The sequence below is a fragment of the Choloepus didactylus genome, chromosome 3, assembly GCF_015220235.1.
Source record: "Choloepus didactylus isolate mChoDid1 chromosome 3, mChoDid1.pri, whole genome shotgun sequence".
Classification (NCBI taxonomy): domain Eukaryota; kingdom Metazoa; phylum Chordata; class Mammalia; order Pilosa; family Megalonychidae; genus Choloepus; species Choloepus didactylus.
The window spans coordinates 55,262,931-55,290,498 of record NC_051309.1 but is presented as its reverse complement, the minus strand read 5'-3'; the positions used below and the strand labels follow the sequence as shown (position 1 = coordinate 55,290,498).

The 27,568-nt window shown below is 41.3% G+C and overlaps 1 protein-coding gene across 3 annotated transcripts in view; it reads left to right on the top strand.

The window, feature by feature from the left end:
- Positions 1-27,568, top strand: part of LNX1 (ligand of numb-protein X 1) — a 236,108-nt gene that overhangs the window by 136,670 nt on the left and 71,870 nt on the right. For 2 of the 3 annotated variants that reach the window (XM_037829798.1, XM_037829800.1), the window contains 2 exons: positions 26,644-26,885; positions 27,414-27,566. In XM_037829798.1, coding sequence (XP_037685726.1) covers positions 26,644-26,885; positions 27,414-27,566 — 395 coding nt within the window. The remainder of the gene's footprint in view (positions 1-26,643; positions 26,886-27,413; positions 27,567-27,568) is intronic. The other variant, XM_037829799.1, reaches the window with a different exon arrangement.

The following is a 27,568-nucleotide window of genomic DNA, read 5'->3' as shown; positions in this document are numbered from 1 at the left end:
ATACAGTTTTGAAAGGACAGGAACTATATGTATATATGGGTATATATGGATGGATGGATGAACATAGTTGTGTGTCTTGCATTTACTATTTAATATTAATTCATAATCATGTTTCCATTTTATTTTCTTTCACCAGTGTTGAGTATTATCATTGCCAACTTGATATATGAAATACTATCTCAATATTGCTTCTTTAATTAAAATGTCACACTTCCTTAATAACAAATGAGGTTGCCCAATTTTTTCGTCTCTTAAATTTGCCATGTACATTTCTTCAATATTTTTAAGCCATTTTTGGTGCATTCTTTTGGTGACTTTAAGATACTTTTTATATATTAAAGATATTAATTCTTTGATCACATATGTTGCAATTATTTTCCTAGTTTTGTTGTTAGCCTTTTCACTTACAATTCTTTCTGTATCATTTTAAATGGCATTATTTAAAGACAACCTTCCAGAATGTTTGGAAAGTAGAGAGCACAAACATTATCTGTAACCACATTGCTCTAACACAACTATTTTTATTTTCTAGTTTTATATATGGAGATTAATTTTTACATCATTGCACTCAGCTTAGAACATTTTTTGAGAGAAGTGTTTAATTTTTATTTTGTTTAAACATAACAAACTTTACCTCTTCCATTTCTTTGAGGTATAGAAACTTCTGCCCCATCTTGATGTCTGAAAAATATTCATGACATTTTCTTTTAGTTTTCCCAGCATTTTTCACAGGTCCCAGTATTAGATAGGGTTCTCTAGAGAAACAGAACCAACAAGAGATATTTGTGAATATAAGATTTTATAAAAGTGTCTCATGCAACTGTGGGGATGCACGAGTTCAAATTCCCCAGGGCAGGATGCAGGAGTCCAACTTCCATAGAGCAGGCAGTGAACTGGCAACTCCAATGAAGGTGTTCAGTGAACTCCTCAGGAAACGCTTCGCTGGCTAAGCTTACAATAATTCACTGTCATCCTCCAAGACCCATCTGGTTTCTGCACAGGCCAAATAGGAGAGTTGAATGGGGATGTGGGGGAATCACCACCCCTGCACCCTTCAAGTCCTTAAGAGTGGCATTAATCTCTGCAATCTCTCCAGGAACTCAATATTGCTTTTGGTTTACTATTTCGCTAGGCAGGGGCAGTTCTAGTGGCTTCCACTTGTCCTTTCCTACAAAGTAGCCCTTACTCCACGAGTTAGGGAACCAGTGTGAGGATTCTGCCAGTTGCTGTGTATGTCTATTCCAATTATGCATTCCAGAACTGAACCACAGAATGGGTTCAGGGACTCACTGGACCCACTATGAGACCGACTTGAGCTAAAACTCCATCGATCACCTGACTTCCATAAGCCCCAACTCTGACTGGTGGACCAGAGTGATGTTTTGGTTCTCCTGAAATTAATGATGTCACTTCTGAACCAGTGTCTAATAATCCCTGAAATGTCTGATCATTTCCTTTTCCCCAATGCACAGTTACCCTGGTAAGAGGCTATAAGTCCTCCTGGGGAAGGCTGGGAGGAAGATTAACAGTATAAATTTTTGGCAGTGTAACAGCATCCTTCCCCAAGTGTACCCGGCCTTCCCCTCATTCAAAGGGCTCTGGGTCTATAAACTGTTACAAGTCTGGGAATTGATTAAAGGGCCGGGACTCTCTGTTTTGTAATTCAAGGGAGACTTTTGTTCACTTGACCTAGAATTCTTCAGCTTATATAGATCAAACAAGAATCTCGTAGACTGCCCTTCTATTTTACTTCTAGGTACTCCATGATCTACTAGGCCAATGCCATAAGTATCTGTGAGTCAGATTATTTTGACTGCTGCTTTGAGCCTGTTTTCCATTATGGTAGCCACGCCCACCTTGTCTTTGGCAATTAACTGCTTCCATGTGGCTTCCGCCTACTCCGGACCAATATCCTCACTGTGTTTAAGGATTCCAGCTCAGTGACAGCGGTTGTTATAGTAATATCTGACCTACAGACAAGGGCGACTACAGAGCTCTTCAGGGATGATGGAGCTAGTCTCACAAATTTATTCCTCACAGTCCTGGTAAAAGTTGTATCCTCTGGACATTCCTGGGATGTGTGAGCAGGTCTTCCATGATAAAACCACTCTAACATTCCAATCTCTCTAAGTCTTTGAATCCCCTTTGCTACATTATACCAGGGCAGTTTTCTGGCATTTCGATTTCAGGTGATGTCGGCCACCTTTTGATCCATATTTCAGCCAAACAACCAAATTGTTAATGCCCTTTCTAACCCCTCAAACTACAACATGGAATGCAGAATCTCTGCTTAGTGGGCCCATATCAGTAAATTCAGCCTGATCCAACTTTATATTCCTTCTACCATTATCCCACACCCTTAATTTCCATTACCACAAATATTCCCCTGATTTCCATCTATATAAATTGGAAAACTCATGCGGTTCTTTTGGAGTATAGCGTACTTCCTCATGGATCACACTTTGCACCTCACCCTTTGGGGCCTATTGGGACTCTAGTTTAGTTATAGGTCTTGAAGCAAAGACTGGTGGTGGTGGTGGGTCATGAAAAGAATTAGAAGTACCCCTCAAGCCATTTACCCCAGGACATTCTGTGGCAGTTTCATCTCATGAAACAGGATTGATCTCTCTAGACAGAGGAGTGAGGCAGTTTCATCTCATGAAACAGGATTGATCTCTCTAGACAGAGGAGTGAGGGCTGCTTTCTCAGGAAAGGTGATTATAGGTTCAGCAGGCACTGAAGGGTTAATATCTTTAGGTGGAAGTTGGATAGCAGGCCCCTCAGGGAAGACTGGAGGTGGGGAAGCTGTTTGCTCAAAGCAGGGTGGCAGTTGGGTAGCTGTCTCCTCAGGGCAGACCATTACAGGTATTTCTAACAAAGACTCAGCAGAATCCAGGGTTCCAATGTCCTCACTGCCATTTTCATCAATCCATTTGTCCCCATCCCAAGTTTCAGGATCCCATTCTTTTCCAACCAATGCCTTTAACAGCAGACTCCCTGGAGGTTGAGATTTTAGTTTACATTGTAAATCTGCTACTCACACAATGAGACTCTGGGTGTGGTTTTCAGAAATCTCAAGTCTGCAGCCACAGGAAATAAGATTTTCTTTCAGGGCACACACAGAAACCTTTACATCTGCCATATGGTGCTTAAAGTTCAAATTTGAAGCCTTTAGCTCATCCCTTTCTCTTATAAATTTATCCAGCATGTATAAGAGCAACCAGTCCACATTGTTATACCTCTTAACTCTGTAAAACTCTGTTAAGATGTCAAAAACACTGTCACCCTGAGCCTTGCTTCATACAAGAGTACGATTAGGAGAAGCAAATGTGACATTTTGTGTATCTCCATTCCCGTCTCACACCATGGACTGTCAGTGCCACCTTGATTATTGGAAATGGAGTCATTAGTGCCTTTGAATCTAATCAGGGTAGGAAACCAATTGTAAAAGCCCATTTTAAGATTCTGTTTCTCAAGAACCACTCCCAGTACCGAGCTGTATTAGATAGGGTTCTCTAGGGAGACAGAACCAACAAGAGATATCTATGAATATAAGATTTTATAAAAGTGTCTTATGCAACTGTGAGGATGCACGAGTCCAAATTCCCTAGGGCAGGATGCAGGAGTCCAACTTCTATAGGGCAGGCAGCGAACTGGCAACTCCAATGAAGGTGTTCAGTGAACTCCTCAGGAAACGTTTCACTGGCTAGTCAAAGAAGAAGTGAAGGTCTTCTGTCTTTCTTCCTTAAAAGTCTTCAACTGATGGGATTAAATCCAGCTGATTGCATTCTGTCATTGTGGAAGACACGCCCTTCATTGATGTAATCCATCACAGCTGCAGCCAATTGACTGATGATTTAATAAACCAGCCTTCTGGTTTATTAACCAGCCAAAAATGTCTTGCAGTAATGGTTAGGCCAGTGCTTGCTTGACCAGACACCTGGACGTCATCACTTTCCCAAGTTGACATATGAACCTAATCATCACAGTTCCCACATTAATTTCTTTCTCTTCGCCCATCCTTGAAAGAGTGGAGAGCTTCTGAAACTCTTTGTTTCCTTGAATAGGATGTGTCCATTTCCCTTGGCTCTGATGACTATACCCTTGGGTACCAGGCAAATTCATTCTCAGAACTCATATGCCAACTAAGTTAAGTCTAGAATCATCCCCACTATACAGTAAGTTTTCTCCAGGAAGGCTCTGCCATACCATGGTGGTATCTTGTATAGCCACCACCTTCTGATTCTCTCACTCTTGAGAACTCACAATGTTCATGAATTGTTAAACCTATGCTTGCTCTGCTCCCAGGTTTCCCTGTGTCTGTCCCTGCCAACAGGGCTTCATGCCTTGCTGGGTGGACTATACCTCCCACGATTCAATGTGCTGCTGTCAACCCATTTCTCCTTGACTTGCTCTCTTGTTTCCTGTGAATTGCAATCTCTAAGTGGATGTAGAGAAATGTGAAAAGTGTTAACTATAGCAGCACCCACCTTTTCACTCGGAATGACCTCTCTAGGACTAGAGAGCAGACGGGCATGGAAAGAGTACCCTCTATTGTTTTTCCAGTCAATGCATGAGGCAAGGTAGCTTTTGGGTTTCACATTCCAGCTCCAGTGGCCTTATCTATAGAATTGAACTATTTCCTCAATTATCTTGATTCATTACCTGTCAACCTATGTTTTGGAGTTTTAAGTTTTTTTATTCTTTTTTTTTTTTTTTTTTTTTTTTTTTTGCTGTCTTGTGTCTTGTTTTCTTGAGTTCTTGTGTTTGTGCTGGTTGGTTCTCTTAGCTGCAAATATCAGTAAACCAATTTGAACAAGTTTAAGCAAAAACAGCTCTGGCTCATGAACTGAAAACCGTAGGCATCTTTGGATCTTGGGACTCCAACAATATCATCAGAGCAGTGGCTCTCTCACACCACCTAACATTTCTTATTTCCTCTGTGACGGCTTCTTTCACAGGCAGCCTCTTCCCACCAGCCAGACATACTTGGTCCCAACTCTGATCGATCTGATGTGGGTGCCAGTAACAAGCCCTATGGCTCTGGATGTCCTGGTTGATTAGGTTTGATCATGTGCCTACCACCCCACCCAGGGAAGTCGTGCCACAATAGATATATTCAGCCTGTCCCTTTAGGTAGGCTTTGGTTCTTATTATTCAATTATCTGTTCTCTCTGGTGACTGTCTAGGCTGTACCTGGTTTTAAAATATTTTGGATATCTTCCCTGGTTGAGTCCATGTGATTGACTGATTGAGAGTCCCTCTGCATAGAGTAGGGGCAAAGGGAAAATATGCTTAACAGACACAAAAGGCTAGACAACTTCTTTTCTGTTGTTCTAAGGAATTTTAGGAAACAGGTTAGAAAGAAAGATAATTGAAAATGTGCAAACTTGAATCCCAAGTAATAGATAAATTTAGAAAATATAAAACATTATTCCCAAGACCTGGCACATAGTAGGGTCAAATTTAATATTTCTTGGACGAATGAATGAATGAACAAAATCTTGGACCATAAGCAACATGTTAATTGCTAGTGGTGTTTTGCCCTTGTAATGGGACTAGGATTCCTCTACTTTCTCCCTTGATCCCTGGAGAAGATAATGAATCTGCCAGGGAGAGAGCAGATTTCAGTCTTCCTCTTCAGAAAGTCTCAAAGCTGACAGTGGTTGCTTCCTCCCCCCTGTTGAGGCTGTCGCACTAAGACACTGTACATGGGTGTGTGAGCATGGGGTCTACCACTGATCCAGTGAGGACTCAGAATTCAGGCTTCCGAAGTGAAGGTGACAGTGCTGAGGAATGTAAAGAGACATGGGAAATGTTCAGAGGTGTCAAAGGCATTTCCTGTGCATAATGAAGTACTTGAAAGGGAGCTGGAGCTAACCCTTCAGGTTCCAACAAGAACAGACAGAGCCAAGGAATGCTCTGGTCCTAAGGACCTTTTTAGTAATAGACTCATCACCAGGCTTGTGCAAATTGATTTTGAGTGCAGACAATTTAATGCAGGCCCATTCTCAAAAGAATTTTGAAGCCTTCAGATACTGAGCACGAGGCCAGATTAAGAGAGCATTAAAGTAGATGAATTCCTAAAATGTAAGAGCATTCATTACATTGTACTATTTTAAAATGCTTGACTTAGGAAAATAGCTCATTTGTACCTTGAACCTAGGAATTAACTAGTTCAGGGAACATGTAGAAATAATACAAGATTCCATGCACTGAAATTCTATCCCAGTTTATAAGGATAAAATGATGAAGTTGACCTTGGTGTGGAGAATATAGAACTGCATTTTGCAATTCCTGTTGAGATATTTCAGTTGGCAATTAATGTCTATAAACACAAGCTTGGATTGGTTTTTGGTTTTTCTTTTCTGTTGCTTTGTTTTGTTTTGGCATTTTTCCTTTGTTAAAAACAATGAGCCTGAATCCTTAAATGACCAACCATGTATTTGGTCTCTAATTCATGCATTCCTCTTCTCTCATTTAGGTCTAATTTCTCTTATTTTAGAATGATGATTGCATCCCTTACAAAGAAGAATTTGCTGTGTGTTTTTATTAATTCATTCTACAAATATTGTGAGCCTTCTATGGAGTCAGCTGCTGGAGAAATAAAGATTTTAAGACACAATCTCTACCATTAAGATGCTCACAATTTAGTGGGGAGATGGACATTTTCACAACTGATAAATGCCACAGTTTACAAAGGTTCAAAAGTAAAGAGAATAGTTTTACTCTGAGGTTTAAGAAAGGCTTTAAGCTGGGTCTTGAAGGGAGAGTAGGGTTTTGTTGGCCAATGGAAGGGAAAGGGGCATTTCAAGCATAGACTAGAGCAGATGTAAAGGCACTGAGATGGGTGCCAATTTGCATTCAAGGCAGGGCAGGGGGCCTGGTGTGGCTGAAGGGAAGAGTCTTGCATCACTATGTTTGTGAAAGACTGTGAATTAGAGTTTGTACTTTATCTTTACCAGCACCTCAACCAATAGTTTTCATGGGGATCTAAGATTTTTTCCAAAAAGTAGTCATTCTAATATTAAGTTGTACTTGTTAAATATGGTTCCCCCCACTTACTTCCAGGGATGGGTTGGATGACTGGTAGTAATTTAGATACAGAAATTCAGGATTATGGAAATAGTTCAGAAGTAGCTATGTGTCCCATTTAAAAAGCAACCAGTACTAATCATCTTACATTGATATTTATAAATTCCCCATGTTGAATTTCTGATGTAAAAATGGAGATAAACACTTAGGAAATGTACCCAGTGGACAATGTGTCTAGTGACCGTTCATATCACCATTTATTAAAAGAAGGTTTGTTTACTGAATGTGACTAAATTATCCTGGAATCTTTTATTAAATTTTTTTCTTTGCCAAAAAAGTTCAAAAAATGCTGTAATGCTTTCCAGAAAATGTCCTGGATTTTTTAAATCAATTGCTGCTAACCAAGGGATTATTTTGATTAATCAATAATTAGATAGATACTGGCAATTTTCAGAGTCCAATTTGCAAATTACCCCTTTTCCCATTTTATTAAATGACAGGGTACAGCTGGCACTGGTCTGGTGGTATTTCCTAAAAATGTGACTGAGCTATGAAAGAGCTTTGTTATTTTATCATCAGCCCCACTAGCCAGGGCTCCCTCCAGACATACCCCTTTCCCTGGCCATCAGAGCACTCGCCCTGAAAGAGCGATGCAGTTTCAGCCACAGAATATTAGCCTTGCCTAATATATTTTTGATCCAAGAAGAAACTTCTATGACTGAGTTTATCTTTAAGAAGTTTTGAACTTTTGAGCTATTTCCATCTTACAGCTATTTGTAGCCTGACTGACAGTTCTCTCTGAATGAGGGACAGAAATATTTCTGAGATTTGCTGAGGTCAAAAGAGAGCTGGAATTGCAGACAGGAAGTCAAGTGTTTTTGGTCAGTGTGGTTAGCTAGACAAGTCTGTTAGGCTGAAAGCATCAAATGGCAAAAAATAGCAGTGAGGAGGTGGGAAAAGACTTATGTTTGAATTGTCTTGGTTTACCAGCTGTATGACTTTGGGCAAGTGGCAGAACTTGCCTCATTGAGTTTTTATCTGTATTAAGGGGTATGATAGCCCACATTGAGTGGCTTTGGGAGTTCAAAATGGGAGCATAAGAGGCAAGTGCAGTATGTGAAGGCCCTGTGGCTGCAAAGCCTATAAAATGTAGACTACTAATATCTGTCCAACACAAAAGAGGCTTCTGGAAGCTTCCCAATCAAGCTCAAATTCTCATCTGTACCCTTAGACTGCCTCCACCTGGGACCTCCTTCCCGATCATTGTATAAATTAGTAGAAAGCACTACCCTGGAGGGTGAACAGAACTTTTGTGCAAAGAAAAGGCTCCTTCCTCCTGGCAGATGCAAGCGCTGTGGGCACAGGACTTGGGAAACAGCAGTAACTGAGTGTCTGCCTCCCTCAGCCCTTCAACGAGGCACTTTTGTGCAGCTGTGGCTTATTTCCCCTAAACCTTACTTGCAGTCTCCTCAGAAATGCAATAAATTTTCCAGGAATTGAAACAGTCCTGGAGGTAATATTGACTGGTAGGAAACATATGAGTTCAAAGTCATACAGATCTGTTTTTCATTCCTTGAGGTGCCAGTTACTAACTATGTTAGCACTGAACAGACTCAGGAAAATCAGCTTGGTCTTGCTGCATGACTTTGAGTGAGTGACTTAGCTTCTCGGATCTGTTTCCTCATCTATAAAATGGGAATGAACAGCACCTTTGTCATCAGATTTGGTGGTGAGTATGACTATGATAGATACTACATGTGAAAGGTAGTTAGGGCTCAAAAAATGTGTTTGTTCCCCTGAATTCCGTTTCCTCTGCCACTTTCATGCTGATTCTCAGCATTTGGATCTTCTTGGAACAGGAAACCTCCACTGCCCATTACTAGCTCTTCAAATTGGTTTCAATCAGATAACAACCTTAGTACTGTCAAGGTCCAGTGAAAGCCTTGTTGACTGTAATTTTAAAACAGGGAGAAAAAAGAAGAACAATTCAGTTTAAACCATAGGACTGTTAACTTATCAAATGATCTTTTAGACTAAACTGTACCTTCACAAAGTACATCAATACTACTATCATTAAGAAAGCGAAAGTGAGCCAAATCCCCTCATTTTCTAGGGAAACAAAGACTGTTATACAAAATGTTAGTTTTATATAATTCAATTAATGGTCAGTTTAAGCCAACCAGTGAGATTATAATTAAATTAAGAGAAACGAAAGTTTCTTCTGAAAATCAGTTCTTAGTGTTGAAATTAAGTAAATCCTCTAGTGTAATGAAAAAATCCTCTTTCAGTGACAGGCGAGTAGGAAGATGTGGGGAAAAGTGTGGATGGAACCCTCGGAGGGTTTTTTAGTACAATTAGCAAAATAAAGAGGGATGTTAATTATTTCAGATGTTTGAAACTACCTGATTCCAGACTTATTTCTGTTATGTGTCTGCTCCCACCCTCATTTGAAGATACAAAAATTATTCTTCCAAATTCACCTAAGAAGCAGGAAATCTGTGATCTCTTTGTTGTCACTTTCTGATTTTTACTTAAGATGTGAGTATTTATATTTGAAAACTCATTGGGCAGCTTGATATAATTATTTTCACAGTTCAAAATATAGTTTTCTCCATTTATAATAATCTCTTACTCATTCTTTATCAGGAATGTAAAGCCATGTCTAGGTTTGCATCTCCTTGGAAGATTTCTGGAGGGTCCTGTGTTTTAATACAGCAGAGGGTCTAAACAGTTATTCATCTGTATTTGTGTTTTGATAAACAACCCATAACAAATGAAATGTCTAAAGTCTTAATAAAAATGTAAAAAATTTTAGGAAAGTTCAGATCCAAAGAATATTAGCACCAAATTCCATCATACAGAGACATGAGTCCTTGCTGATTGTGATAATCCCCTGCAGTTTCACTGCCTGATATTCTGTTTCCATTATTGACAGATGGGTAATGGCTTGATTTGAACAACTTGGAAATCCACATAACCCTAATAAATCTGGGGTCCATGTTTATTCCCTCTAGAATAATTACACAGATTAAAATGTTTGACCCCATTGATTTCCGTGCAATTCTCTGGTGATAGAATTTAGTCATGAACATGTTGAGTGACAAATAGGGCATTTGACAAGCAGCCAAAATTTAGGTTTCACTTAAGCTTTTTTTCTGGTCTCTTTCTTTGCTAACTCTTCTCTAGGGACTGTTGAATTCCTAGTGAAGTGAAAGAAAGAGGAATGAAAAGAATTGAGGCCTAAAAGACAATCTCAGAGCCCATAAGTGATAGGAAATAGGAGCAAGGGCCATGTTTAGGATAACAGGAGTCAAAATCATCCACCTAAGTCTCAAAGGGTCAATACCAAAGACAGATCCTTTAACATGGATGCAAACCCTAAACTCTGCTTATCAAAAATCATTCATTGATAACACATGGTGGGCAAGTAGTACCTTAGGTTCTAGGAGGGTACAAAAGCTCTTTAAGACATTTATCCATCTCAAAGATTGTATAATCTTAATGTACATGGTGTATGTGTGTGTGTCTGTATGTTAGAGAAGAAGGTGTGGAAATGGGATGATGAAAAAGTAGAGGGTATTCTTTAAGTTTTTCCAATTCTAATACGGGGGTAATGAACCAGGAATAGTGTAACTAATTGTTTCATAGGTGGTTAGAATCAAGAATATAATTAATGAAATATTCCTACATCATTCATTCAACAAGTGTTTACTGAGAGCCTATTATGTGTCAAGTTCTCTTGGTAACTCCAAAGAGGGATCTCAGACTTAAAATCAGGGTTGAAAGAAGATACAATAGGTTTCATTTATAGATTTTAACACTTGAAGAAACCTTAATGTGGCTTATTTTAAGTCATAGAAATCCATCACCATGTTTATTGACGTTGCCTTTCAGCTCTCTCCTTAAGCAATATGTAAATTTTGGGAGGTTTTTTTGTCACCATATTGGACATCCCTTGATGGGTTGTTTGCCTGATTATATCTCAACTGTATCTTGCAAAGAAATAAAAATATAAGAAGTCACATCCTTGCATAGTATGAGTAGGATTTGTGTAATAGTGGCTACTCCAGGTGAGAGGTTGGCTTGGACAAAAACCTGGCGGCAGTGAAGGATTTTGATGTGAGAAGGGACAGTTTGTGGAAGTGCCTGAAGTTAAAAAAAAAAACAAAAAAACAAAAAAAAACACCTTGTCTAGTGCAGTGACTGAGCCAAATTATCCAATACACAGTAGAGTCAGTGTTTCTGGCAGACAGGAAAAGCATCTGCTCCCACTCCCTACCCCCACTCCCCAACTATTTGCAATTTGGGAGAAATAAAATATAATTCTCAGAAAGGAGTAAGATTGTTCCCTTTAAATATATTGAAACAGAAAGGCACTCATTTAGCAACCATAGAAACTAGCCTAAAAATAAGATTTTTTGGTGGTTTCATGCATACATGAAAGGCATCCTATGCCTCGCATGACACTTTTTCAAGGACAGACTGAGGAAGAACACAGTTAATTTCTGAATACCTGAGTGCCGCATCCAGGAGGGCCCATCACACAGCCCAGAGAGGCCTTGAGAGACTCTGGTATTTTGTATTTATCCTAAGAGCTGGAATGAAATGCACTGCGAAGAATAAAGGAAATGTTTTAAAATGTCATCTGGGAATGATTTTCACTTGGGTGCCATACCACTTCCCTGCTCCCCCATCTCCACAGAGCTGAGACAACCTCTGGATGGCCGCTGGGGTTGTATGGACTTCACAAAAATGCTAGGCACTCAAAAAAGACTCATGGCAGGAGGCTGGAAACCTAGGCTGCTTTCAGAGCCGGTCAGAAAACCTCACTGGGCAGTCAGTTCCACCCTCACCACCATGAAATCCACCCTTTCCCAGTTACCCTAAAGACACTTCCTAGTCAGTCCTAAATTAGAAACCAAAGCACCGTTGATCCATAGCCCAGTTTCCCGAAAATGAGAAACTAGACTTTGGTCATTGCCAAGTGTTTTTAAAGTAAATAGAACAATTCTGAATGGAAGCAAGAATTTCAGGAATCAAATGTTAACTGAAAATGAGGTGACCACTCCCTCCCCTTCCTCCCCTGCCCCCACATACGTCCTAAGCCATGGACAATTAACGGAAAACTCAGATCATCTGCAGCATGGGAATTGCTTCCCGTCAGTCTGCTCTCCCTTCTCCTAATGTATCAAGGAACACAACTCAGTGACCCCAGCCATGACGGAGACTCACAGGATGGAGAGACCGTTCTGACGTCTCTGTGAGGAATGGGCCTGCCATGTGGACTGTGCCCGGGTCCTCAGCCATCCTCATTAACCACTGTCAGCTTCACATCTGGTTTCAGCTGTGGAATTCCCAGGCATAAAGAAGCCCTGTTATTTATCAGGCGCTCCTGGCTATCAGCTTGGCTCTTCCTAACTAAACAATGAAGTCAATTCTTTTAGTTGATGGAAAGCCCTGGAATTGCCTCAGGTTTGGATTTGCAAGGACTGCTGTGAGAGGTTGTCCTTGGACAGGAGGTTGGAGGTGGCATTTTGGATGCACATCCATGAGGGTATAGTAGGAGGGACCTGAAACCACGAAAGTCTCTGCCAATCTAGCTTCTGTTTCTATTAATTCTTGGGCAAAACAAAAAAAGGAAAAAGATGTAGTGGAGTGTCATGGTTAAGAACATGTTCTTCGGAGCCACGACTCTGACTTTAAATTCTTCTCTGCCATTAATAGGGTGACTGGCTGGTCCTGATTTGCCCGGGAGTGCCCTGGTTTTAAAACTTAAAGTCCTACATCCCAGAAACCCAGTCCTAGGGAAATGGAGGTGGTTGGTTTCCCTAGATACTAACTTCCTGCCCCTGGGCAAGTGAACCTTTTTGTTAAATTTCCACATCTGTAAAATGGGGATAATAATCATACCTACCTTGTTAGGTTGCTGTGAGGTTTAAGTAAGTGGAGTGTAAAGTACTCAGAGTGGCCTGACTCCTGTTAGGAACCACCTATGTTTAGTTACTAATATTATTACAAGGCAATTTCACAGATACACAGAGGGTTTATTACATCAATAACAACAAAATCCCAGACAGAGTAATATTTGTCTTTAAGCTTTCCTGCTTTCATGCTGTGACATTTTGATAAGTTACTTAACCTCTCTGGGCCTCAATTCCCCCATAAGTAAAATGGGGATACTATAACCTCACTTCCAGGGCAGTTGGGAGTAGGGTAAGCCTCAGCACTGTGACTGGTGATAAAGGACAAGCACTGAATAAATGGCAGCTCAGGTGGTTACTACCATGGCTGTTATTAACAGGAAGAAAGGAAATATGCTCCTAGCAGTCATGGGATGACAAGTCTGTCTCTCTTCTCCCTCTGACGAAGCCTGCTTTCAACACAGAGCTGTGTTTTCATAGTGTGCGTTTGAATATATGAATGCCTGGGCTAAGGAGCTCCCTCTAGAGGAGGAATAAATAAATCACTGGAGATGCCCGGGCACCCAAACAGGATCCTTCTCAACTTGTCTCTAGGATGGTTGGGGGCCACACGTATTCCCAAAGATGCTTAGGTTAACTTCGGAAGGGGGTGAAGGGGAAAATGACAGAGAGACAGTAAGCCCGAGGGCATGTGGGGCCTCTGTAACCTCCCCCGCCCCTCACCACCACCAAGCATCTCCACTGACAAATGGCCCTGTTGACAAAGGGCAGAGGTGAAGCCACAGCAGTAGGAAGCTCCCGACTCATGCCTGTCAGCTGCAGGCCCGGAGATGCCGACCAGATTAGAGCCGGCCTCGCTGAAGCACTGGCATCCTTGCCAGCGCAGGCTGCTTGTATCCCTCCTGTAGCCACACGGTCACAGGAGGGAACAATAGCTGTAGTAAAGAATATAAGGTTATAAATAGGCTGCTTGTGATTTTCCTTGCTTCTTCTCTGCCTCCTATTGTTACAATCACCTCCAAATGCTCAATGAACCAGGGTACGTAACATCTTACAGTCCCAAGGTGCTGCCTGCCTCACTGAAAAATTTGGGTGCAAATCCCAGCCCCTCCACTTACCAGCTGTGTGACATTGGGAAAGTTACTTGATCTCTCTGTGCCTTAATTTTTCATGAGCAAAATGGGGATAGCATAGGATCTTCCTCATAAGGTTGATGTGAGGATTAAATGGGTTAAGGTGTATAAAGAGCATGGAGGAATGCCTGGTCCACAATAAATGTGCTCAAAGTGTTGGCTATAATTATATATTATTATTAATTTGTGAGTTGATATTTGAAGGATAAAAAGATGATTCTAAAGATTGTAAACTTCCCAGAAAAGACAGATGGAAAAGGAGAACTATTAACTTTAGAAGGAAGAATATTCATTTCCTTCCCTCCCCCCAAAAATAATAAAATAAAAATTGGCATGGTGTAGACACTGGCAAACTGCTTCTCAAGCCTGGGCAGCACCGGATGATCTATCCTGCAGGAATATGTCAGCATCTTTGGTAAAGCTAGTCATGTGTGCTGGCTTACATTGGCATTGGACCATTTGTTTCCTGGGCGTACCCTACCTTAAGGGTACACTACATTTCTCCCACCTCACCCTGCCCACACCAAGAAACTGGGGTTTGAGCTGCCCGTAACTTGGCCTGCATTTTAAAGTCATTTTCCAGTTTGTTTTAATTTCCCTTCTCTGGTGTTCATTAACAATTGAGGCAGAGGTGGTTGGACGAGCTGTGGACATTTTCCCCAGTGGTTTGGAAGCAGAAGAAAGCGGCTAATGAAGGGAAGGAGTGTGTGGTTGGAGTGATGTGAAGTTCTCCACTGTGAGGGCAGTTCAGGCTCAAGTTCATACTCAGGGTCTAAACTGTCTACCAGAGGGTGGGCTTGCTGAGCTGATGACCTCTGTTACTAAGGTGGTGCTGCTTCACCCATGATTACACACACATGCTAATTTTTTTTTCATGTTTGGTTTCTGATAGCTGTGTTAGAGCCTGTGTAATTCAATCCCCGAGAACATGGGTTGTAGCCTAGAGGGGGAGAAAAAGTAATCCAAAATCAAGAATGATTTTAGCTAATGTTCTTTTAAACCAAATGGGTATTGTTTAAGAAGATACAGGTATGGTGAGCGAAATGCAGAAAATTATTATCCAGTCTGCACTCAGATTGTTCCTGAAAGGGGTCCTGGGCTCAGGGATGCCTGAGGACCAAGTTGTATTAATAGAAGTCATATTATTGTTATTTGAGACTTGGCATTTCTTCCAAGTAACATGATCCAGGACTTAATTAGTAAGGGTAGATACTGCTCGAGAGTGGGCTCAAGCTTGGACTGTTTTGGAAGATGATGACTGATGCATTTATTTTTACCACAAACCCAATAAGAATTTCTAGTGTCCAACATTAAAAGAATTATGAAATATTAGTTATCATGTATATGAAATGTATAGCCTGCCTTCTTTCAATAAAAGAGTCAAAACGGCCTACAAATATTAAGACATCTGAACCAGCACGATAAAAAATAAAAACAGAAGGCGTTTAATAAAAGGAATCTCTCAGGCTGCTTTAGCACACACGACTCACAGCCCCATCCATGGGCACTTTTTGATTCCATCCATTGGTTTATATCTTGTCGAGCTTTGGCTTGCCCCAGAGATCTCAGAGTCCTCTTTTTGTCTTTTTGTCCTTGTGTCCACTTGTCGGTGATCATTGTTTGACTTTGTGCTTTTGAAAGAGGATATAAACCAGGTGCCTTAATTTTTCCTAGAATAACCTTATGTCTATGGTGTTTCCTCAGTGTGCTTTCTGATCATGGGAGAAGGGGGGTGGGTGTGAGAAATTTTGTACTGGGAGGAGTAAAAAAACCAGCTTAGCACATCAAGTTTGTCGTCAGCTACATTATCCGCACCACGTTCCTGGTACTCATGGGCACCACTGTGTGGAGGGCTCTCACTGTGCCAGGCATCATTCTAAGAGCTTTACGTGCTTTTCCTCATTTAATCTCTACAACCCCATTTTAGGTCGAGGAAACTGATGCTCAGAGTGGCTAAGGAGCTTGCTCAAGTTCACATGGCTAGCAAATATGTAGAACTGGAATTTGAATGAAAAAAAATGTTTCAATATCACTAAAAAAAAAAAAAAACAACCACTGTACCAGCAAAATCCATCAAAAAAAGTGATATATGGTAATTATTACTCTTAGTCCTATTGTATGCATAATAAAGTTTTAAAATCCAGATCAAATAAAATCCTATCAAATTATTAGGGACATGGGTGAAAAAAAGAGTAATCAAAACTAAAAGTCTTTCTCCCCCTCTTTCCTCTTTCATTTTGCATCTTGAATTGGAGTGTGGGAAAACTAAAAGGAAAATCATCAGTTTGCTGAGGGAAAAGAGAGACTAACATCTAAAGTAATTATGTGTTTCAAGGACTGTGTGGGCATATCCCTTAATTACCAGTATGGCAGTTTCAATGAACAGAACACCAAAAGGATGACGGTTGCACAGATCCATTCAACACATGTTTACTGAGTGCCTAATCTAAGAACTATGTGTAGTATGCAGGCCTTCTGAAAGATACCCCGGTAAGTAAAAGATGCTGTGTTTATACCATGGGGAGAAATCCAATGTTTTCAAAGTTTGCTTTCATTGGCTTAATTTGGGGGCTAAACTTTCTTCTTTTTTTTCCCCAAGCAGTTAATTCCAATCTCTCTGTGAAAAATGTAATTGTCTTTGGAATTTAGATTTATAGAATGTATTGTTGGGATGATATATTTAGGTTTTAAAATCTTGCCCATAGATTAAACCATTTTAAAAATTAAAATGTTTGGCCTAACTGTCCAAGTAAATGTTTCTGTGTTAATGTCAGCACCTCAGCACTTCTTAAATAACTAGTCCTCTTGGCTTGTTCATGTTTCAGAACTCTTAGCCTGGTGAGACTGGGTACTGAGATGGTGTAGTCTCAGCAAACTGAGACTGCTCAATGCCTAGGAGAGGCTTCTTGGATAGAAAAACAAATGAATTGTCTGAGTAATCTGATTAGCATAGGTGGCCAATTTAGATCATTCACTCCACAGTCTAGGAAGTGAGTTGCTTCTGTAATCAGTGCAACTTCTTCTTTCATTCAAACATTATATACTGAGCACCTTCTATATGCCAGTCATTGTTTTAGGGACCGGGCCTCTAACAATGAAGAAAATAGGACCAACATCCCTGACCTTTGGAGTTTGTAGTCTATAGAAAAAAAATAAGCAGGAAAGTGGAGGTAGGGATAGGATTTGCCAGAAAAGAAGCTGCTATTTTAAATAGGATGGTCAGGGAAGGTGAATTGTAATCAATGATCTGGAGCAAGCCTTGTGGCTTTCTAGGAAGAGTGTTCCAGGCAGGGGTGACAGTTAAGACCCTGAAGCAGGAAACTATGAGGCATGTTTGGGGTGGGGTAGGGAGAGGATGGGTGTGTGTGTGAGAGACTGAATGAGTGATGAATGGAGAAAGTGGAAAGAGATGGGGTCAGAAATAACAGGACAGAAAATAGAGGACCTTGTAGGTCATTGTCAGGACCTTATGTTTTTAGTAAAATGGAGAGCCATTTAAAAGGAATATTTTGACTGTTTTGTTGGGACTAGATGGGAAAGAGGAACAAGTGTGGAAGCAGGGAAACCACTTAGGAGACTGTTGCAAAATTCCGGGAGAGATGATGGGGGCTGGAAGGAAGCAGTGGAGATGGCAGGAAGTAGTTGGATTTTGTATATATTTTTCTGGTTGGATTCTGCATATATTTTGCTGGACTTTATTTGGCTATCAATTGAAAGAAAGGAATTGAGGATGAGTCTGAGACTTTTGGCCTTAACAACAGGAAGGATCTTAGGTGCTATTTTAATAAAATGAAGAAGATACAGGAAGAGCTAGTTTGGCAGGGAAGATTAGGGTGTGAAATTTGAGATACCTATTTAACATCTAAGTGAAGACGTGAAGTAAGCATTTGATATATGAGTCTGGAGTCCAGGGGACAGCTTGGGGCTGGAGGCCAGTCCATGTGAGGAGAGAAAGCATAAAATGCACAGCCTGGATTCAAATCTCAGTTTCACTGGGTGAACTTGGACAAGGCATTTCCACACTTCCAGCTTCCATTTCCTCATCTGTAAAATAGGTAGGAAGGCTAATCTTAGAGGACAGGAAGGAGGCTTAAAAGAGGCAGTACATGCAAAAATACGGGCAGTTCATAATGGGAGAGCAGTAGATAACTGGCTGCCCTCCTCCCAACTCCCCTCCAAGTTGCCAGACAGTGTAGACAAGGCCATGATCGATAATATGAGCCCAGGAAGGCCTAGAATGTCAGCATAAGTTGCAACTTGATCTTATAAGCAATGGGAAACATTTCCAAGGGGTGTTTTTGGGTAAAAAGAAATCGTGTTGGTATGATTCAGATGGACTGGATGGGGGATAATGAGGGCAGGGAAATGGGGTCAGATGTGTTGCAGGACAAGGAAGGTATGGTATAGGGAGGATCGAGGTCAGGGAGGCAGCGCTGGAGATGGAGTTGGGGGCTGAGTGCACACGCCAGAGGCCCATGCTCAGTCTCCTGGCTCACTGGCTTCCTGACAAAGGCCTTCTCTGGGCCAGAACACTGCAAGTCCCTCAGGCTCCCAATGGCCTATTTCCCAGCTTCCTTTTCCAGTGACACGAAGGAGAGCCTGCCGCTATCTCACAGCAACCATCTCCTGTCCTGAAGCCCAGTCTCCCAGCCTGGCCCTGTGCCCCCACTTTGGGCCAAGTTTCCGAATCCCTCATCCTGTCCAGTGGAGCAGCAGAAGCCAAAGGAAGACCCAGCTGCTGGCGGGGAAACTTGCCTTCCTTTACAATCCCCTCATCTCAATTCTCTTTGCCTGAAAGAGTGAATACATCCATTAGGGTCGAATGTCTCCCTTTCTGACTAAATAATAGCTTTGGGCAGGCAATTAGCTCTCCCAGGAGTGAAAGATGAACAGTTGAGAATTCAGTCTCATTCCCTAACTTGGATCAAAAATGGGGCTGGGACAAATAATTAAAAGGAAAAGGCGCCTTTGGGGCCATCTCACCTACACACACACACACCCTCACAGGACTGAGGAGAGAGGGAGGTTTGGGGAAGAGTGGTGTTGCCTCCTGGAGAACTGAGCAGAGAAATGGGTCTGACCTACTCAAACCGGCAGTTTTTTTGGTTACTGTAGGTTGGAAATTGGCTTCCCTTGAGATATATCTGGCCTGCAGATGTGTTTTGTTTGGCCCCACATAGTGTTTTTTAAAATTTTGAATTTCTGGCCAACTTTTAAAATCAAGAGATTTCACATTAAAAACTGGATTTCAGCTTCTAAATTGCTCCCTCTGTCAACACTGGGCAGGCATTCTTAAGAAACAGAGTGGCTGACTGTGCCCTTAAAACAGGGCAGCTCTGTTCCTCACGGACCTCACCTGGTCTTCCCTCATGTGTTTCCTCACCTGACTAGCATATGAGAAGCTTTGAGTAAAATCAGACTGGGCAATTAATGACTTCAACGTGAGGAGCTGACTTGATGTTTACTTAATACAGGAGTGAACTCAAGGAGAAAATGTGGGGGGAATTAGAGTAATCAAAAGGAGGGTGTGAGGAGGAAGAAGATGGCAGCATAGAGAGGAGTGGAAGTTAGTTAGTGCCCCCTGGAGCAACTAATAAACAACCAGGAACAACTAGTAAATGATCTGGAATAACTGCTGGGGGACAACCGTGACCGTCCACACATCGTGCACCAACCTGGATTGGGAGGAATGCCTGAGATTGCAGCATGGAATCTGTGAGTAGAAACTGTGGACCCAAGCCAAGAGCCCCTCCCTCATGGCAGCCTGAACTGCAAAGCCTTACTGTGATAGAGAGCAGCACTCTCTGAACAAGAAAATATACTCAGTCCAGCTGCAACTGGGGTTTTAATTGGCAAATGTGGACTGCTCAATGCGAGCTGCAAATCCCCAACGAGCAGACAGAGGCTTTTAGTGACAAATCACCTTGAAGAGCCAGGGGACTTCTCTTTCCCGGGAAGGGGAGCCCAGAGGACTGAGTGCTATCTCTGGCTGATGGGTAAAACTGGGGTGCCATGGACTAAGCCTGAAAGGGGACTTTCTGTCCCTTTTTCTCTCTCTCAACCTGAGCAACTCAGTGGAGAAAGCCTCAACCATTTTCAGTTTGCAGTGCTCTGTAGTGGAGAATCCTCAGCCATTTTCAGTTCCCAGCACTCAGACCCAGAGAAAGGTGGACATAGCAGAGTCAGAGAGACAAAGAACCTATTTAAATTCAAATGAAAACTCCCTGGGGGGGGGTATCTTCCCTAAGAGGAAAGATGTAGTGCTCAGCTCTACTACCAGCCTTCCATTCAGAACTAGACCCCAGGGCCTGGGGGAAAACATCAAACCAGAAACAACTTAAGCTGAGAATTAAAGAGGCCTCATGTCCTTACACCAGTGGGGAGCAACAAGCTGACAGGTGCCACCTGGGGGCAGATTAGGAAAAGCACAGTGACTTGAAGCATCACAGGGTGTGTCAGTCTTCTAAGACATACCCTCAGGGAAGCCTGGTGCTGAGTATTTCCTCCTTCAGGGACCTGAGCTAGTTCTGGTCTGGGAAAACCTGATTGGGATAACCAAGGAAATCAGATGCCTAGACAACAGAAAACTACAACCTACACTAAGAAAAATGAAGGCTGAGTCAAAGGAACAAACTTACACTTCAACTGAGATACAGGAAATGAAACAACTAATGCTAGATCAATTCAAAAAGTTTAGGGAAGATACGGCAAAAGAGATGAAGCATATAATAAAAACACTGGGCAAACATAAGGCAGAAATCAAAAGTTAAAAAAAACAACTGGCAGTATCTATAGAAATGAAAGGAACAACACAAGAGATGAAAGACACATTGTAAACATACAACATCAGATCTCAAGAGGCAGAAGAAAACACTCAGGAGCTGGAGAACAAGACACCTGAAATCCTACACATAAAAGAACATATAGGGAAAAGAATGGAAAAATATGAGCAACAGCTCCTGGAATTGAAGGACAACATGAAACACTTGAATGTATGTGCCATGGGTGTCCCAGAAGGAGACAGAAGGGAAAAGGGGCAGAAGCAATAATAGACGAAATAATCAATGAAAATTTCCCATCTCTTATGAAAGAAATAAAATTACAGACCGAAGAAGCACAGTGTACCCCCAAACAGAATAGATCTGAATAGGCCTACACCAAGACACTAATAATCAGATCATCAAATGTCAAAGACAAAGAGAGAATCCTGAAAGCAAAAGAGAAAAGTGATCCGTCACATACAAAGGAAGCTTGATAAGACTATGTGTGGATCTCTCAGCAGAAACCATGGAGGCAAGAAGGAAGTGGTGTGATATATTTAAGATACTGAAAGAGAAAAACCGCCAACCAAGAATCCTATATCCAGCAAAACTGTCCTTCAAATATGAGGGAGAGGTTAAAATATTCTCTGACAAACAGACAATGACAGAGTTTGTGAACAAGATACCTGCTCTACAGGAAATACTAAAGGGAGCACTACAGACAGACAGGAAAAGATAGGAGTGAGAGGTTTGGAACACAGTTTTGGGTGATAGTAGCACAACAATGTAAGTAACTCAACAAAGATGACTGTGAGTATCGTTGAAAGAGGAAGGTTAAGAGTATGTGGGACACCAGAAGGAAAGAGGAAAGAAAGACTGGTACTGTATAACTCAGTGAAACCTAGAGTGCCCAACAATTGTGATAAAATGTACAAATATGTTTTTTTCATGAGGGAGAACAAATGAATGTTAACCTTACAAGGTGTTAAAGATAGGGAGGTATTGGGGGGAAATACAATCAATACAAACTAGAGAATATAATTAACAGAAACATCGTTTATGATTCCTTTAATGTAACAAAGGCAATATACCAAAGCTAAATGCATATAAGAGCGGGACATAAGGGAGGAGTATGGGACTCTTGGCATTGGTAATGTTGTCTGACTCTTTATTCTACTTTAGGTTAATGCTATCTTTCCTTTTATTGCTTCCCAGCTGTCATATTTTTTTTTCTCCTTCTTTCTTCTTTCTCTTTTGTCTCTCTGCCTTCTTGACTCTTCTTCCTGCTTTGTGGAAGAAATGGAGATGTCCCTATATAGATAGTAGTGATAGTGGTGAATACATAAATACGTGACTATATAGGGAACCATCAATTGTTTACTTAGGAAGGAATGTATGGTGTGTGAACAAAACTGTCTTAAAAAAAATGGGTTGATGAAGAAGCCTTGAGGGCACTATACTGAGTGAAATAAGACACATAAGGACAAATATTGCAGGGTCTCACTGGTATGAACTAATTATAATATGTAAACTCATAGACATGAAATATAAGTTACCAGGATATAGAACAAGGCTAAATAATGGGGAACAGTTGCTTATTATGAGCAGAATGTTCAACTAGGTTGAACTTAAATGTTTAGAAATGGACAGAGATGATGGTAGCACATTGTGAGAATAACTAACAGTGCTGCATGGTGCGTGAATGTGGTGGAAAGGGGAAGCTCAGAGTCACGTATGTCATCAGAAGGAAAGTTGGAGGTTAAAAGGTGGGAATATATACAACAGTGAACCTTGTGGTGGGCAGTGTCCATGAATAACTGTACAAATATTAGAAATCTCTTTCATGAACCAGAACGAATGTATGACACTATAACTAGAAGTTAATATTAGAGGGGTATATAGGGAAAAATATATACCTATTGCAAACCATATACCCCGTGGACTCAGGGAATTTTGTAAGAAAAATACATACATATTACAAACTAGATTCTTTCATCAACAGTAACAAATGTGCTATACCAATACTATGAGTCAACAATAGAGGGGGGATGGTTAGGGGTGTGGGAGGATTTGAATTTCCTTTTTTGTCTTTATTTCTTTTCTGAAGTAATGAAAATGTTCTAAAAATAGAAAAAAAATTGTGGCGATGGATGCACAGCTGTATGATGGTACCAGGGACAATTGATTTTACGCTTTGGATCTCTGGATAATTGTATGGTATGTGAACAATCTCAATTTAAAAAAAGCCAAAAAAAAAAAAAAAAAAGGAGGGTGTGTAGTTGATTAGACAGCTATGCTGAGAGTCTGGTGACTCGCTTTCTTGTGGACAACTTTTATTCTTCCATCACAAATGGATAAATATATAGTCAGAAGGGAGCCCTCCCACTGCAAACCAGTGCCCTTTGCCTGGTGGGCTGAACTCTGCAGAGGACATCCCAGCAGAACTCTTTGGAATGACACCTGGGGTCTATCCTGCTTCTAGTCTCCAACTCGCACCACCAGTGAACTCTTGGACTCAGGGAATTTTGTAAGAAGGGGATTCATTTTCCCTTTCTACATGTGCACCTCCCCCAAAGAAAGAAATAAAAATTCCATGGCACACCTGTTGTCATCATGGTTATAATAAGACTGATTTGCCTCCGCTCACTTTGATACAGGAGCACAGGTTTACCAACTTCTTTCTTACCAAGAAAACTGATTTCCAGAGTTGCTTTGTTTAATGAACTGTGCATCTGAAGTGCAAGGTCTGGTTGAAAAATAGTTTTCTGTGTTCCTTGTATTCATCCTTCAAGTTCATGGCTATGGCCCATCACCACCTGAGAGTACTTAGTGCTCAGGATAACTAAAAGGGAGAATAAATCCTGCTTGCTTTGAACACGACCCAGAGTTCACCGTATGTTCTTGTAATGGCCAATGCTAATCAGCGCTCACTCTCTCCTCCCATCTCTTATGCTTGTAAATCAAGAGGCTCTAGTATTAGTCATCACAAAAGAGGTAATTAGTAAGTACAAGCAACTACCTTCATAGATCACTCTGTGCCTCAGATTCAAGCTAAGCCAAGAAGTTGGAGAAAGCCAACATTATACAAGTATGATTTGCTTAAGCCGAACCTACTTTACACAAGGTTATGAGTCTGAACATTTAAAGCTAGTTTCTGCATCCTCCGCAGCTATTGTAAAGTCATAACATGACTTACCCATTTTAGGTGGTTTCCTTTCCCATTCAAAACTGTGTCCTTGGAACCTCAAGGATATGAAATAGCAGGGTTTCTTAAAGAGGCCATCTTGGGATTCAGATGTTTTTAAATGCCTTAACCCTCTTCACTGCTGCAGTAGCAGAATAAGATGTCACTTTCTGTCATCAGCATATGCTCGGTCCCTCCAGAAGGCCGTGGCATCATGCTTTTGCCGGCCATTTATCCAATTGGAAAATGCATTCCCTACTCTGGCAGGTCACCTAGTCAAGGCCATTGCAGCTCGGAGAAAAGGACTATTTTCCAGACCAGCTACATAGTCTAGGAACTTCCTTCCCATGCATTGCTAACCAAATACTGCTGGCCTTCATAGAAGGGTTCCATTCACATATTTATGACATTGGAGTTGCTCAAATACATACTGACTTTTATTTTTTCCATAACACAGTATTTCTTCCAATTTTTGAGTTTCCCATATCAACCACTTTGCTATTTTTAAGCAGAACGTTTCCAAGTCAGAGTTGCTCTTCAGTACAGTACCAATTCATGCAGGGAACTTGACCTCTTCCAATGAAGAAGGAAAAACACTCACAGTCTGAGCTGGAGGCCTGTTTCCTCTTTTATGAGATGTGCATGGTATAGAATCTGTTACATCTTTTCCCACTAACTTTAAAACCACATTTCATCAAATATAAGATGCTTTTGATTCTAAGAAGCATCATATTTTATGTACAAATAAGAAAAGAAAATTAAAAACCTGCTGCCTGTTAAATTATCCTGAAACACCTTTAGCAGTGTTCCTGCAATGCATGAATTGATCGCACCAGCTTCTTGTGGCTCTGAAATCCATCCAGAGGAATTTAGCAACTTCCCTTGCTCTCAGCTGCCTTGCTTGGCATGCCATAGACGCTCCTTTTGAACGAGCTCAGTATCGAAACACTGCTTTTCATCTCCTTGCAGGTATATCCTTTTTAGCGGCCCATAAAGCATGTCCTTGTACTTTTGCAAGAAAATATGGAATTTCAGTCCTCCTTCTAACAAATGTTTGCTTCATTGTTACCAAATTTATAACTGGCTGCTGTTTTTGAAATCTTATACATATACAGTAAGTTTTCGTTTCAATGCTGAATCGTAATGTAATGTTTTCTAAGGCACTAGAATGGCAATTAAACTTAAAGGTTTAATACCAGAAGTGTACATACTCAATGAAAATAAGGTGGACACCTATGGCCACGTTTACCCTGCATGGACAATGGCATCTGGCCCATGACTGCCTCCTGGTGACAGCAATTAGGAGACACTATCCACATGCATTCTGATCTCAGAAATGTTAAAATGTGAAAAAATGAGCATCTTAGAGTCAATGAGTTACAGTAGTAACTACAATTTATTGAGAACTTACTATATAGCCGGCAAAGTACTAAACTCTTGACAAGACTTAATGTCAATCAAACCAGAGATGTATTTAGAGATCAGAGAGTTTAGCCAGGCAATTGAATTGCCTCAGAGCAAGGCTTCTGGTCCAGACAACAGGACCCTGTGCCTCTGTCCTACTGATTCCGTGGCACTGCGGGCAGTGTAAATCGTGTGTGTGCATCAGCTATAGACTGCTGGTTGATTTGGGTTACTTTCAAATACCAGACCATAGAGGATGTTCTGTAATAAACTGATTTAAGAATGATTTATCATTAGCACATCCATTATATGAATGTTGACACTTCTTAAAGAGGCCCATCACCTCTGCCCTCACAACAGTGGGAGCTGGCCGCTCCCTCAGGGCAGTGCAATGAGATAGTTAAATCCTCACTATTTCCTGGCTAAAACTGTATCTGAGAACTGACGTGGCCTTGCCCAGTGGCACACGGAGGTGCAGTCCTGTAGAAAATATGGACCCAATCTCTCAAACCTTGGTCTCCTGACCCTCAGGTCTGCTTTCCTTTCCTCTTAACTATACTGACGATTTGCCTTTCCAATAAAGTTTGTTGTTTTAAAACACGGACAGTGAATGAATAAAGAAAATCATATTTTTGTCAAAGACCATAGAAGCTATTAAGCAACAAGGCAATGAGTGAAAATTTTTCTGTGTCTGAGGAATGAGGGAGGCCCTTTCAGACCAGCCGAGTGGTAGGGAATGGAAACCACCAAGCCCACCTCTAGAGAAAGTGATAACTGAGTAAACTCCTGTGGCTTTGTGGTCGTGTTGATTCTGCCTCTATGGACAGTTAAATATGGAATCTTGGAGAAGCTTCATATTTATTCAGTGCTAAGCCCAAAAGAAGAGTGAGGGTATGGTTTGTATACAAGGCTTTCAGGTCACCAAGTTCCAGACAGTTCAAGAACGCCAGCCTCGAGACCTATTCATGTAGATTCCACTAGAAATTTCATAGATTTGTACTCCAGAGGTCCAGTGCTTTGAGAGAATGAAAGAAGAATCTTTTAAAAGCTATCCTCTCTGTTAGTTAGTTTGGTTGGCAAGTGTATATTGAATACCCCCGGGTGAAAAGGGAGGGGAAATCAAGCATCTCGTGAGGTGGTGGATGTGAAGGGTGGGCCTGACTGGATGATGGTTAGAAATCACTTCCCCACTGGTTTTCTGACAGCTGTAAAGGCGCTTCCCACTACGGCCTGACAAAAGACAGGAAGAGGCGTTCGCAAGACGGCTGTCCTGAGGGCTGCGCGAGCCTTACAGCAACGACACTCTCCCCAGAGGCTTCCGCAGCCACCACCACTGCCCTGATGACGGAGGAGCCAGGCCTAGACAACCCTGCCTATGTGTCCACGGTGGAGGATGACCAGCCGGCAAACAGCCCGCTGGACCCCAGCCAGAGCAACCGGACTAGGAGTGAGTCAAAAGGGTGGTTGTCCGGGAATGGGCTCCTTGCCTTGGGATTGCCCTCTATGGAATATTTACTGTGGAAAGTTCTAGAAATGTTTTTTTTAAGGGGAAATGGCTCTGTTAGTTTTGGCAGCAACCTAATGTTGAATCCTCCAGAGTGAAATGAAATCATACAAACCTCAGATCATTAAAATTGTATGTAATCTGACTTGGTGAAAGAGGTTGAAGCTAGACATAACGATTCGTCACTCCAGCAGTGTCAGTATTTTCTTATCCATGCTGCTCAAGAAAAAAAAATGCTATTATATACAGTCCAATCCAGCAAAAAAAAAAAAGAAAAAGAAAAAGATAATTCTTGTACAAGGCATGTATATTGCATTGTAGAAAACTTAGAAAATACAAGTAGGAAAATTCTGTAATCCTGCTACCTAGAGGTAAGCACTGGTGAGGCTTTCTTGGGTCTATCTTATCAGACATGTATAAAGGATAACTTTATTAATGCATAGTTGCTGATCCTCTCTTTCTTTTCCTCAGCACGGCCCTTTGAGCGATCCACTATCAGAAGCAGGTCTTTTAAAAAAATAAATCGAGCTTTGAGCGTTCTTCGAAGGACAAAGAGTGGAAGTGCAGTTGCCAATCAGGTGGACCAGGGAAGGGAAAATTCTGAAAACACCACTAACCCTGAAGGT